Source organism: Pelophylax lessonae, assembly GCF_965119305.1.
Source record: "Pelophylax lessonae genome assembly, chromosome: 6".
Taxonomy (NCBI): domain Eukaryota; kingdom Metazoa; phylum Chordata; class Amphibia; order Anura; family Ranidae; genus Pelophylax; species Pelophylax lessonae.
Window position 1 is genome coordinate 270,032,897 of NC_138773.1, and position 13,518 is coordinate 270,046,414.

The 13,518-nt window shown below is 46.0% G+C and overlaps 1 protein-coding gene across 1 annotated transcript in view; it reads right to left on the minus strand.

Annotated features, from left to right (window-relative positions):
• MARCHF7 (membrane associated ring-CH-type finger 7) overlaps window positions 1-13,518 on the minus strand; it is a 59,236-nt gene that overhangs the window by 12,703 nt on the left and 33,015 nt on the right. Inside the window, exons 3-6 of the mRNA XM_082261330.1 lie at window positions 11,103-11,255; window positions 5,143-5,317; window positions 4,111-4,257; window positions 2,512-3,610 (exon numbers count right to left, since the gene is read on the minus strand). Of these exons, the coding sequence (XP_082117456.1) occupies window positions 2,512-3,610; window positions 4,111-4,257; window positions 5,143-5,317; window positions 11,103-11,255 (1,574 nt within the window). The remainder of the gene's footprint in view (window positions 1-2,511; window positions 3,611-4,110; window positions 4,258-5,142; window positions 5,318-11,102; window positions 11,256-13,518) is intronic.

Here is a 13,518-nt window from a genome sequence, read left to right on the forward strand (position 1 = left end):
AATGAAAACCCGCACTGGCGGAGCCAAGTGTCAACTCCCCTGTATAAAAAGTACGCACCAAGGAATGAAGGACCAATGGTCGCTGAAAGGAAACCGCCAAAGCCGAAACATGGCCCTTGATTGTTCAAGGCCAGGCGCTGCTCAACCCCCGTTGGAAGAAAGGCCAAGATATGAGCCATGAAAAGGAGCAAGCGTGAACCCCAAGAGAGAAAACACAAATTACATCTTCCAAGTAAGATGGTAGATTTTCTAGCCTTTAGCAGCATAGGAATCAACGATTCAGACAAGTCACTATCCTGCAGCACCCGGCTTTCAACAGCCAAGCCATTAAAGCCAGCGACTAAAACCGGATGCAAGATTGGCCCCTGGGACAGCAGATCTTCCCTGAGAGGAAGTCTCCAAGCAGCATGGGCGACGAGTCATACCAAGACCGGCGAGGCCAGTCTGAAGCCACTAGAATGACCGGAATACCTTCTGCCTCGATCCTGCGCAGAAGTCTTGGCAGAAGTTTAAGAGGGGGAAAGAGACAATACCAACCCAAAGGAGCCACTAAGTGCATCTTAAGGGAATCGGTCAGAGGAACCCGAGTACATTCATGGAGACAAGAGGCCAACAGGTCCACCCCACTGGAAACTGATGAAACACCTCCAGATGAAGTGACCATTTCTTCTGGTCCAATGCCTGTCGACTGCGGCAATTCTGTCTGCCAATTTTTCACCCCTGGAATGTGTACGGCAGGGTGGGCTGAAACAAAGCGTTCTGCCCACCTTAGAATGCTGGCCACCAGAACACTTGCACCCTCTTGGGGATTAACATAGGCCACGGCTGTGAGATTGTACGATTTGATCAGTGGACAAGTTATCTTTGGGGGGTGTCTGGTACGGATCCAAAGTCTGATCGCTCCGAGTTCCAGTACAATGATTGGCAGTCTGGACTCTTGTCCAAGTGCCAGAGAACGAAGCCACCAAATCAGGGACCCTCTGATACACCAGCTCAACAGGATGAGATTGTCTAGAGACTGGATCCCTGTCCCTTTTGACCAGAATTTTTGCAGAGATCTCATGAGGAACTGCAAACAGAACCGCCTCGAAGGCAGACACCATCAGGTCCAGCACCTGCAAGCCAGTCTTGAGGGATGACCATCTGCTGGACAACAGAAGCTGAATTGCATCCTGCAATTTCTGAAGTTTATCCAGAGGAAGAAAACACTGGCTGAAGCAGAGTCCAGAGTCATACCCAGAAATTCCAGCTTGTGGACAGAACCAGAGCAGACTTCTGAAGGATCAGAATCCAGCCGAACTCCGCTCGAGTTCGCAGAGTAGTCTCCAAATTGTCCATCAGCAGTCGGTGACTCCGCTCATAGATTGTCCATAAATACTCCTGTACCGCGAACCCCCGCTGATGCAACAAGGCCAACAACGGGCCCAAACACGTTCATTTAGACCCGAGGAGCAGAGGCAAGCCCAAAGTGTGACACAAACTAATAATGCTCCTCGCCCACGGCAAAGTGGAGGAAGTGCCGTGACCCACACATAGAATGTGAAGGTAGGCATCCTTAATGTCGATAGAAGCCAGAAAATCCCCCAGATGCAGGGATGCCACTACCATGCTAATATACTCGATTAGGAACCTCTGTACCCACACAAGGCAATTTAGTGCTTTGAGGTCAAGAATTGAACACCTTGACTTCCCTACTGGGAACTATAAAACAGGTTTGTAAAATAACCACAGAAACACATTCTGAAGTCGGGGACAGAACACCCTTGAGGTAACAAGTCTTGCACTGCCCCAAAGAGACCCCGTAAGCGGTCTGGTGACAAGTGCAGGGTCGAAAGAAAAACATTCCCAGAGGAGAAGACCGGAACTCGATCTAGTAGACGGGCCAAAACTGGATTTTTGACTTACCGTAAAATCCTTTTCTCTTAAGTACATTGACGGACGCAGTTCTCTCTGATTACAGTAAAAAACAAACACACACTGAATGCATATAGCTGTGTGGGTGTATATCCCCTGGGACTGCCCCCATAGGCATAGTCAAGCTTTTTCCTGCCCAATGTCCTACTCCTGTAGGGGGGGGGGTATAATGGTTAAGAAGAATCAGGAGCTGTGTCTAATGAACAAAATAAGGTTTCTATAATTTCAATATAAAAACAAAAAAAAAAAAAAAAAAAAAACTTATTCCAGCAAATAAAAATCCTAATCTTTTGTATTTACCCTTTTGTAGCCAACAGGCAAGTGCAAGTCTGGTTCTCTAAAGTAGACTGCAGATTAAGTTTGGGTTAAGAATTAGGACACACTAAATGAGTCCTACGACTCACGACTGAAAGTTCCAGCTAAATCTTCACACTGTATACCAGTCAGATAAATAGATGTTAGAAAAGCACACAAAGCATTGCTTTTATGCTGTATAAACTGCTTTTAGCATACTTCTCTTTTCCCATCTCTGCTACACTCTTCTGCTCAAAAAAAAAAAAAAAATTGTATAAGACAGCGTTTAAGCTACACATTTACCTCTCTTTAATTTTCTTCAGCTTCTCAGGGTCTCTTGAGGAGTCTTGAGCCTTTTCACTTTCTTGGCCATCACTTGTCCTACCTGAGGGAACAATATCTACAGTTATCATGACATTGTCCGATAAGGAACTCCCTAGTGCAGCCGGCACTGAGAAGTGTAGGAGAGAGCTAGGAAGCATGCCTGAAATTCCTGAATTTCTCCTGCTGAAGAGAGTCTCCGCTATAGTGGCAGCAGCTGAACTGCTACTAGGAGAGTCCGATGATCGGGGAGAACTCCTAGCTGCAGAAGCCCCTTGAGAGTTGCTTTGTGCTTCATCTAATGAAGAATCTTCATGTGATGCCCTTCTAAAAGGATTGTGTATTCTGCTAGTGTCAGAGGTAGAGGACGCTCTGGCAGTCTCATCTCTTCCTTCCCGTCTCCTTCTAGAGAACAGTGGTGTGCATCTATTCCTGAAAGAAGGCAGCCATGATCCTGAAGTCCTAGTTTCAGAATCTTCTGACCTGTAGCTTTCAGCATCAGAATCTGAACTCTGATTTGGAGACACTGTTGAGATGCCCCATCTTCTCCTCCTAAGAAATGCAAATCCCTGAGATTGTTCAGAAGGCCTATTTTCTAGTGCTTCACTGTTGGCAGGGATGGTAGGACTGGTTTCAGGAGTAACACTATGTAAACTTGAATGTGCTTCTTCTGCATCTTGTGACCTTCCACTTGAAGAATCCTGGCTGGACCTCCTAGAGAAGAAGGTGGAAGACATACTAGATGCAAGGCGAGACAAGAGGTGCCTTGTTGTACGCCTGCCATCACCATCTGTAGTTTGGTCACTTCTTGGTATCTGTGATGAAGGCGAGATTCTTCCTAAAGTACTCCGTGATGTAGCCTCACTTCGACTTGCAGAGTGCTGAACCTCAGAGGAAAGGTCCCTTTGTGGGAAGCGTAGGTCTCTGTAAGTTGTTCTTGCACTCCTGCTTGAATCTCTAGTTAATGAAGGGCTCTGTGAAGGCAACTGGCGGCTGACTGATGTGTTGAGTCGGACTGTGCTTAGAGAGTTGTCTTTTGGTCTAGCGCCTTGTGCATATGAAGAAACTCTGTCCTGAAGATCTGCAAAGATACAAGTTAATCAGGTTAATATATTATGGAATTTAACGAGTTCTCTATGTGCCTTTAGATATTTAGTCCCCTTGGTCAAGATGTTGGGTGACTTAAGACCAAAAGTTTTAAATCTTATACAGATATGCATTTCCTAGGCCAGTTTTCAGCAAGCACAGAAAATACCTGTTGGTCTTGCTAAAGATATCACTTCCTGTTAGCTAAACTGAAATAATTTTTTATCTTTTTTGAAAAAAAGGGGGGGGGGGAGGAAAAAAAGGACCACACGGACATTTGAACTGGAGCTTGCGACTTCACAGAATAAGTTAGCAATGTTTCATTATTTCTTATCCGACAGGTTATTGGTATGAAGGGAAAGTGCAACTAAAGACGTAAAAATAAAAAAGTTTCATACGAGGGTATTCGCATCTTCAACTAGGTTCAACATATCATACAAATTCAGTGCCGACAATTCTTTGGAAATACATTTGTGCACAAGCCAATTCACTCACATGATGAAGTGATATCACCATTTCTATGCCCATAATCACCAAGCTCATGTATAGATGTGTCTGTTCTTCTGTCCCGATCATGCTCCCTTGATAATTCAGGATGCAACATTGGAGAGGTCCTAGGAAAGCGCCCATATCTGCTGGATTCTGGACAAGATGAGAATTGTCAGTTATGTAGGCACCAAGCAACACATTACAAAATATGCAACTTAATAGGACACATGAAGTAGGATTTAAAGAGCCAATAATTGCCAAAATACAGTCTTTCACAAGAACAATTCGTGAAGCACTCATGTTTAGGATAAATGCATAGCGAAACCGGTATTAAAAGTATTCCATCCTATTTAGTGCATCCAAACCCAACAACAACAAAAAATTACTTATGGGAGTTTACTTCCTCTTGAACACTTCAGAATAGAGTTCATCATGCAAAACTCTGAAGCTCTCTAGGCTAGCATTAGACCTCAGTCTTTACAAGAGAAAATAGGGATCCATTATGAAAGCAATTTTTTGCACTGCATGTGCCCCCTGAGAGCTTTACCCTACCCCCCAGTAATTTTAGCACCAACATGCTGCAGAGAATACAAAACACTTGCAGCAGGTAGTCTAAGATTTTATGATTAAGTATCCACTGAACCCACCCTTTACACATTCTATAGATAAACATGGATGACAGAAGTGGCAATATGAGCAGCGAGCGTGTGGGAACAGCACTGGAGAAGAGTACTAATAGAGTAGCTCCTCACACACCCTCCCCCCGCCAAATATTTTACAAAAGTTGGATTTGGACTGAAACTCTTACTACATACCTAATCAAAAGTACTAGGTGCAACACTATATGGCAGGCTAAACAGCTTGTTCAGTGAGGCAATCAATATGCAATACATAACTGAATTCATATTTGAAATTTGCAGCCTCAGGTTATATCTTCTGAATGCCTTTGAATATTCTCAGGTTTAATTTAAACTTGGTCCATTGTGGCCAAGTTGGTTTCAATACATGCCTTTCAAACACCTTAGGGTAGCCTTATACCTGAAGTGGAGGTATAGTTGGAATTAGTAGTCCTTCCACCATTAAGAGGGGTACATCCAGAATAGGATAGTTTAGGTCTCTTAGAATCCCAGTCTTGTTGGCTGCCCAGTCCAGTGTAAGTGCTCTGCGACCTCTCTAAAGGATCATACCAAGATGGCTGTGATGATGCCGTCGACTGAAAAGGACAAAAATTGGGAAACATCAGCACCTGAAGCTTAGAACATTGTTAAGCAGAAGAGGAATGGATTATAAATCAATAACCAGGTAGGCAAGTTCTTAGCTAAAATCAGTATTGTGCTTAGTGATCTATATAAAAATTAAGTCTGCAGCTACAAAATACTGTAGCTAACACACAATTACCAGTACAGGGATCCAATGGTCTTCACACAGGCAGGTTTTGCTGGTCTTCCACTACCATCTTGCCTGTGGGAAGCTGGTTCCCCACTGCACTTTCTGAATGGACCAAGACATGCATGTCTCAAGAGGTAGGTGGAGAAAGGGGGCCCAAATTCTGAGCAGAGTGGAAATGGGTACCCACTCAAGGTTGGGGGGGGGGGGGGGGAATCCCCAACACAAAACAAACTCAAAATATAAAAAGTAAACAGTAGGAGGAAATACAGGCCAGAGTAAAGTGACATTTCACAAATTACCAAAACACACCACCCTAGACTTCGGATTACATGGTCTAAATCAGCTTCATTGATTGTGTAAAGCTGCAAGTTTAAATCTTGCTGTAAAAACTGCTTCTACCCACCACTGACCTGTCTCAGATCAACAGTCTGCAACCAGAATGTATATTTGGCTCCAAAGTCTGAGAACTTCCAAAACTTAACATTCTAGTCAATGAGCACTGCTCTGCACAACCGTGATCACAAACCTAAATTACAGTGGCAAAGCATCTGGATAGCAGCCTCTGCAGTAAAGTTTTTTTAGATCACTTCTTAGAATCAAAAACCTGACCAGAATGATTGTTCTGTACAAAAAAGGATGTTGCTCATATTAAAAAGAGGAAGTAAACCCTCCTCTACAACTTGTACCTATAGGTAAGCCTTATCATAGGCTTACCTATTAGGTACTGTAAATATCTCCTAAACATGTACTGTTTAGGAGATATTTACCTTACATGCATCCAGTGACGTCACTGGCGCATGCACTCTGAACGGCCGATCGTGCCGTTCCTTCAGAGTGCCGTGACTGTCGGCTCTCGCGGGAGTGACGTCACCGCGGCTCCGGCCAATCAGATGGCCGGATGCCACGATCCCAGAAGACGGGCGACTGGACATGTCGCCCGTCATAGAGGTGAGTGGGGCTCGTTCTAAGGTCAGTATTGCATAATGAGCTAATATGCGATGCATACTAGCTCATTATGGCTTTCTCTTGCAGGGTGGAAAAAAAAAAAAAAAAATGCACGGGTTTTCAACCTCTTTAAGTGAAAAGTCACCAAGCATTCTGCCTTAATTTGCTAGAAGTAAATCTTTCAGGCTACCGATTTGGCGCAATTCACACAAGATCAGCCGGTCTAAAATTTATCTTAAGCATGATGGAAACCCTGAAACTCTCTGGGCTCAACACCTGCTAATGACTGAATATCTACAGTTCACAGTACATGCAAGATTGTCCCTGGGATTAATGCTCTATAAAATTTGTCTTTGGGAAGACACTTTAAGCAATTTTTTTTTATGGTGTTGGTGAATGTTTATCTGGAGGCAGAAGTGTCTCATTGTTCATGGAGCCCCTTGCAACTCTAGAGTTCCACAGAAAGCTGGTGTAGATGTTCCTGATAATATGTCTGTGTGTTGCAAATATGTCTGTGTAAGTTGCAATCAAAAATAAACACTTAGGCCGAAGAAAAGGCTAAAAAAAGAAAAATCTAAATATTTGGTGCGACACTTGAAAATATATAAAAAAGCACCTTTAACCTGCAACAAAAATGCATTTATTTTTTCTGCAGATCGCGGCAGCAACGTCAAGCTCCTGCAGACTCAGAATAGCAGTCTGTCCATACATCGTACGGGCAGCACACAGATGCATCAAAACTATGAGAGCGCTCACCGGCTCCGTTGTAGTCCATTGAGAACTACTCTCTCAAGACCTGGCTTTCAACAGCCAGGCCGTTAAAGCCAGCGACTGTAAAGCGACTGAGACAGCTGTCGAGCCTCCTTGGCAGCTGCCAATGCGAGAAGATCTGCTAAGTGAACGATGTCCGCGTACCAGGACCGGCGTGGCCAGTCCGGTGCCACTAGAATCACCAAGTTCGGTTCCGAGGCCAGCCTGCGAAGGAACCTGGATAACAACTGAATCGGAGGAAAGGCATACATCAGACGATACTGATGCCAAGGGGCCACCAGCGCATCCGAGGCGTACGCCAGAGGATCGCGCGTTCTTGCCACAAACCTTACCACCTTGTGGTTTAGCCGAGACGCAAACAGATCCACGTCTGGGGATCCCCACCTTGCGCACAGCATTTGGAAGATCTCCGAAATCGCTGGGACACGAGTCTCGTCCCAAGACAGAATGTCGGTCACCCCCCCCCCCCCCCCGGGCACTCCTGGTGCCCCCTTGGTGGTTGATGTAAGCCACCGCGGTAGCATTGTCCGTCTGTACCCGTACAGGACAGCCCCGAAGTCGATCCGACCACTGGAAGAGACACAGTTTGATCGCTCTCAATTCCAAGATGTTGAGTGGAAGGGAGGATTCCTCCTCCGACCAAGTGCCCTGGGCTGACAGGTTGCCCAGTACTCCTCCCCAGGCTGGCATCCGTGGTAATCATTGTCCACAGTAACAGACGAAGGATCTTCCTTCCGACACCGCCGGGGACTGAAGCCACCACAGAAGATCCATTCTGGTCTGGCGACTCAACGAGACAATCAGATCCAAGGACTGAGGTAGCCTGTCCCACCTGGCCAGGATCTCCGCTTGAAGACACCGTGTGAGCGAAGGGTATCGCCTCGTAGGCGGATACCATCAACCCCAGGGACCGCATGCAGGTCCTGAGTGAAGAGGATTGATTGTCCCTGAGGAACCTGATCTCGTCCTGAAGGGTCCGGAGCTTGTCCTCCGGCAGAAACACTTTTGCTTGAGCAGAGTCCAGAACCATTCCCAGATAGGGAAGACAAACCAAAGGAGACAGGTTGACTTCTGTACGTTGATGGTCCATCCGAACTCCTGGAGCGTCTGCACCATAGTGGACAGATCGCACAGTAGGCTCTGACTGGCACTCGATCTTAACAGGAGATCGTCTAGATATCACAAGACCGCAATGCCCTGAGCCCTCAGCAGGCCCAGAAAAGGCGCCAGCACTTTTGTAAAGACCCTTGGAGCCGAAGCGAGACTGAAAGGTAGCGCCACGAACTGATAGTGGTCCTCCGCTATGGCGAACCGGAGGTACCTTTGATCAGTGGTCCTCAACTCGGGTCCTCAGGGCCCACTAACAGGCCAGATTTTAAGCATTACCTTGGGGAGATGCAGACAGAAATTCCCCTAGACTCAGGGAGGCCACCACCGAGCGGAGGGATTCCATACGGAACTTTCGAACGCACACGAAGCGGTTCAGAGCTTTTAAGTCCAGAATTCGGAGGCACCTTGCCCTCCTTTCTGGGCACAGTGAACAGATTCGAATAAAACCCCCGAAACCTGTCCCGATGAGGGACCAGGTCAATCACCCCCTCGACAAGGAGGTCCTGTAGGCGCCCTGGGGTCAAATGAAGATGTGAGGGAAAGAATCTGTCCGCCGGCCGGGAAAGGAATTTGATCTTGTATCCCGATCGAATGATTTCCTGAACCCACCTGTCTGGAATTCGGAGCAGCCAAGGTTGTAGGAAACCACGCAAACGTCCCCCACCCCTGAAACGGGTGAGGGCGTCCCTTTAGGCAGAGGCGGATTGACCCGCCGCACCGGAATGGCCGCACTTCTGCTTGCCCACCCAGGGCTTCTTCTGGCCACCTTGGCCCTTGAAGGGTTTGCCCTTGTTTTGTGGCTTAAATTGTGCCATAGTTCATTCAGTGTGATGAAACAGAAAAGGACACAATGCCCAGAGGATGGGGCTCATCCTCCAAATTAAGTGTCTTTCACAGAAGAAATCAACGCATCCATAGTCGCGCGTTCAGGCGACCCCGGGGGAGAATCATCCACCCCCTCCACCTACCCCTCAGAAACCAGTGGGTGCAGGGACGAACGAGACCCTGAAAAGGGCATGCAAGCCACATCACCATCTGAATCAGAGGAGAAAGACAGTCTAGGCCTTTTCCTAGCAGCTCGTTCAAGCCATCAGCACCTCCATTTTGGACACTAAAGACGCCACTACAGCGGCCAAATCAGGTATAACAGGGGTTTAGGCAGAACTGGAGTCCCCCACCAAGGCTGGAGGGAATTTACTGTCCTGAGATTCCATTGCACAAAGTCACAAAAAAAAAGTACTGGCCCTTTAAAATCGTTGCGGAGTGCGCAGCCCACCGCTATATACACAGTGAACACAGACACCCCCCCCCCCTCCCCCCAAAGAGGGACAAAAAAAAAAAAAAAAAAAAAAAGAGCCAGGAAGGACAAAAAACAGTTATGGAAGAGACAGTCTGCAGAGCTCCACAGAGTGTTACCACACCGATCGCTGCTCCAGGGAAAAGAAAGTGAGGTCATCGGAGGCTGAACTATATGCTGCAAGGCCAAGGGAAAATGGCTGCACATAGAAATGAATGGGAGGCTTCGACAAGATGGCCGCCATGTGGTCGGAACGATCGTTCTGCCACACACAAGATGGCGCAAAAAAACACTACACAGCAAGCTGTTACAAGCCCATAGTGAAGCCAGACATGCTTGCCCATACCTAAAATTGCGTACCGTACGGTTTACACCGCTGCGGCCGCCGTACACAGTCTGCGCCCCAAAACACCGAAGTGACACAGGGGAGGGGGCCCCAAACCCACACAGCGCCCGCAGTGTAATAAGACCCCCACAGGGATCGCATCAGGGAGCCCCACAAAAACAGACAAGGGGAAACACAGCAATGCAGGACTGCCACCCCAGACAGAGGCCCCACACAGAAGGAACTTACCTGTACCGGATGGCGCGGAGTGCCTCTAACGGAAAGCCGCTGTCCTCAGATGACAGGGAATGCGTTAGCCAAACACAGGACACTGCAGCATCGCAGATGTGTTCAGTGAGGTAGCCACCTCACAGGCCGCATCCCTGCTGCGAGCAGGGATGGGTCGTTCTTAATGCCAGGGCGAACCATAGCCGAACGCTCGATGGCGGGCTGGGGATCCCTCTGACCCTCAGCCCTGGAGAGCCAGGGCGGCCAGTCAGATTCCCAGCTCCGCAAATCCATCTTCGTCCGAAGATCCGACTAAACTAAAGCTGACAAAAACAAACTAGTAAACTAAACTAAAGCTGACAAAAACAAACTAGTAAAGCAAAGAAAAAAAAAAAAAAAAAAAAACACACGACATTTTGCAAATAAAATCAAAGAAAAGATTAGAAAGGCTGAGACTGTAGCCCCAGCACAGGGAAGCCCGACTACTCCTGACCCTAGGCAGAGACAAACTGAGTTGGGATGGATTACTGGAGGGGGGTATTGACCAGTGGGACTGACCCCATGGGTGTGTATGCTAAATGCTTTTGTTTCTTAACCAAGTCTTATGCCTAGCTACTCCTGCGGAGCGGAAGTCAATACCCATTAGTGATGACTTATGAGGGGCGGCGACTGTCGGAGGACGCAAGAGAAGAGCCGTTTTGAATCACTTAGAGCAGCCTGCCTGGCACTAACCATTCCACGGTCAAAGTCACTTAAACCCCTTTCTCCCCATTCGGATGCTCGGTTTGAACTTCAGCAATTAGTCTTCACCACATCTAGATGCCTAAATACATGGAGCTGCTGATTTGCACTACCAAGCAATTGAACAGGTGTACCTAATAAGTGGCCAATGAATGAAAAATACACCCCCCCCAAATTTCTAAAGTTACTTACAATCCTGCTTCTGTTTCCCAAGAAGCTTCCAGATACTGGGCGATCATATGTCCCTGAGCAGCGCTGATAGCTGGATGGAGTCTTCCAAGATGGTTCAATGCTTTCCCTCTCTCTGGAAACCCAGTCTCTAGTTGAACGCAATGGGCTGGAGTCCTAATCAACACACAAGAACCACAAGTTACACTATTACAGTAACGGGATGGATGCCATTAAAATATGTTTCCTCCACTGCCACAAAACCAGAACATACAATCTGCCTAGAAAAGACATGACCTGGCAGGTTTCTTGGAGATCATGAAACTAAACCTTACAAAATAAAATTAAATATTCATAAACACACCATTTCTGTTATTGTAGCTCTGACAAAAATAAAATGTTCAAGAAAGGAGTGGAAGTATGAGGGTCAGATCTTGTACTTGCATGCTTCAGTTTAGTTATGGTACAAGACCCCTTCATTTTAGTTAAAGTGCTATTAAAATTTTATATCGCAGCACATACCATTTCCTAGATGTGATGGCTACAGTCGTTTACGTGCTTCATTTTCATCTGGTAATCCAGCCAGTAAGTGTTTTTTTTTGTTAAAAGAAAAACCCCCAAAACAAAAACTGTTTGCTGCAACTATGAAGTATTAGCTGGGGTTTGGCTTTGAAGTGTTACTAAACCAACAATAAAATCAGTCTGTATATGCATGCTCGTTACTCACTGTGGAACCGAAGGGGTTGATTCTTCAAATGGTGTAAAAAAGCAGTTTGATTCTGTCTTTGATCCTCCCCTTATTCCATAAGTTCCTAATCATCTCCTGATAAGTACAAAGCATTGGACTCACTCTGCAGTTTATTCCCTTCGGACAGTGCATGTGATCAGCACAGGGCCAATCAGCACTGTCCAGACAGGGTCAGGGGTCCTGCAGCCTCACGGGACAGTCCAGAGAATGAAAACTCCTACAAGCTTTAACCAGTGGTTTAATGGTTTCAAAGGGGGCGCAAAAAAAAAAAAAAAAAAAAAAAAAAAAAAAAGCCTATTGTAGCGGAACATTACTACCTTAACAAGCAGTTTTAAAGCTTTTCTTGAAAACCGGTTATGCTTACCTGCTCTGAGTAATGGTTTTGCACACAGCGGTCCCCAGTCTCTGCTTTTCTGTGGTTTGCTATGGGGCCACTTGTGGGGGGTCATTACTAGACAGCGTGTCTCAGCCCTGCCCCCCCCCCCCCCCCCCCAAGGATTCAAAACTGACAGCAAATGGCTGCTGTAGATGGGCACAGTGCTTAATTGAGATGGAGCTCACATGTTCAAGGGGGTGGAAGCATCTTTTGAAAAGTTTTTACCCCAAAGCAGAGAACATGTCAACAGTACAAAAAAAATAAATAAATAAAGACGCCCCTTTTGCCTCTAACCACTTTAAGATCAAAACCAGCTAGGATTTAGAAGGAGGCAATGAAACAATGGAAAATACTTTGCTTTGGCGCAGATGAAAGCAAGTTTACCTTTATTACAAGCCAGAAATGTGCAACATTATCACTGATAACTTCTGCACCATTAAGTGATTATACAGAGAAATCTTACAGTAAATCACATGGCAAATAAAAAATGAAAAAGCCCCCCCCCTAAAAGGTCCACTTTTAGCCTTGTAAAATAGATCACTGAAAGCATATTCTATTCGAAAACTGCAAAAATACCTGTTGATTGTGCCAGAAATCTAGTATCTGCCGGTGCGCTTTTTTTGGGAGAGATTTGTGCAGTCCTGTACTTGGGTGAAAAGTTGCCTAATATAGTATGCTGAGTAAGCCTTGTCACCCTAGCACAGGATGTGAGTTACTGGCAGATTTGGAGAACAAAATGCAGCTGCCATATCAAATGATTAAGCTGCAATTTATTACATTTATTCTGCATTCGTTTTGAAGCACTGCACATGGAAACGTGGCAAGAGAATGCTTGAGACTTACCTTTCACGAAAGTCTGTAGCCATGACGTAGATCTGGATATTCCCTATATGACATGAATTGGTATCTTTCAGTACAGCAGCTGTTGATATTTTATGATCCACACTGATGGAGAAACCAATTCATCCTCTGGAGCCTGTGAAGGGCCACAAACTTAGCACCAAATTCCCGCACAAAGCTACCAAGCAGTTCCCTGAACCTGCTATTCCCAACATTAAAAGAAAAATAGCAACATGAGTCAAGTTACACCTACATCATTGTCCAACATCCATTAGGACAGATCTTTAAACAAAAAAAAAAATTTAGGCTCCATGTACATGGGACGTTAGAAAACGTGCTGCAAGGCTAGTTCTGACACCGGGAAAAAGCAGCTGTTAACGTGCTTTCAGTAGCTTTTTCCATTGGCATTATTGGATGTTTGGCCACGCTGCTTTTAGCAGCGTTTTTTCTGCCTCCATTCAAAATCAATGGTTCCC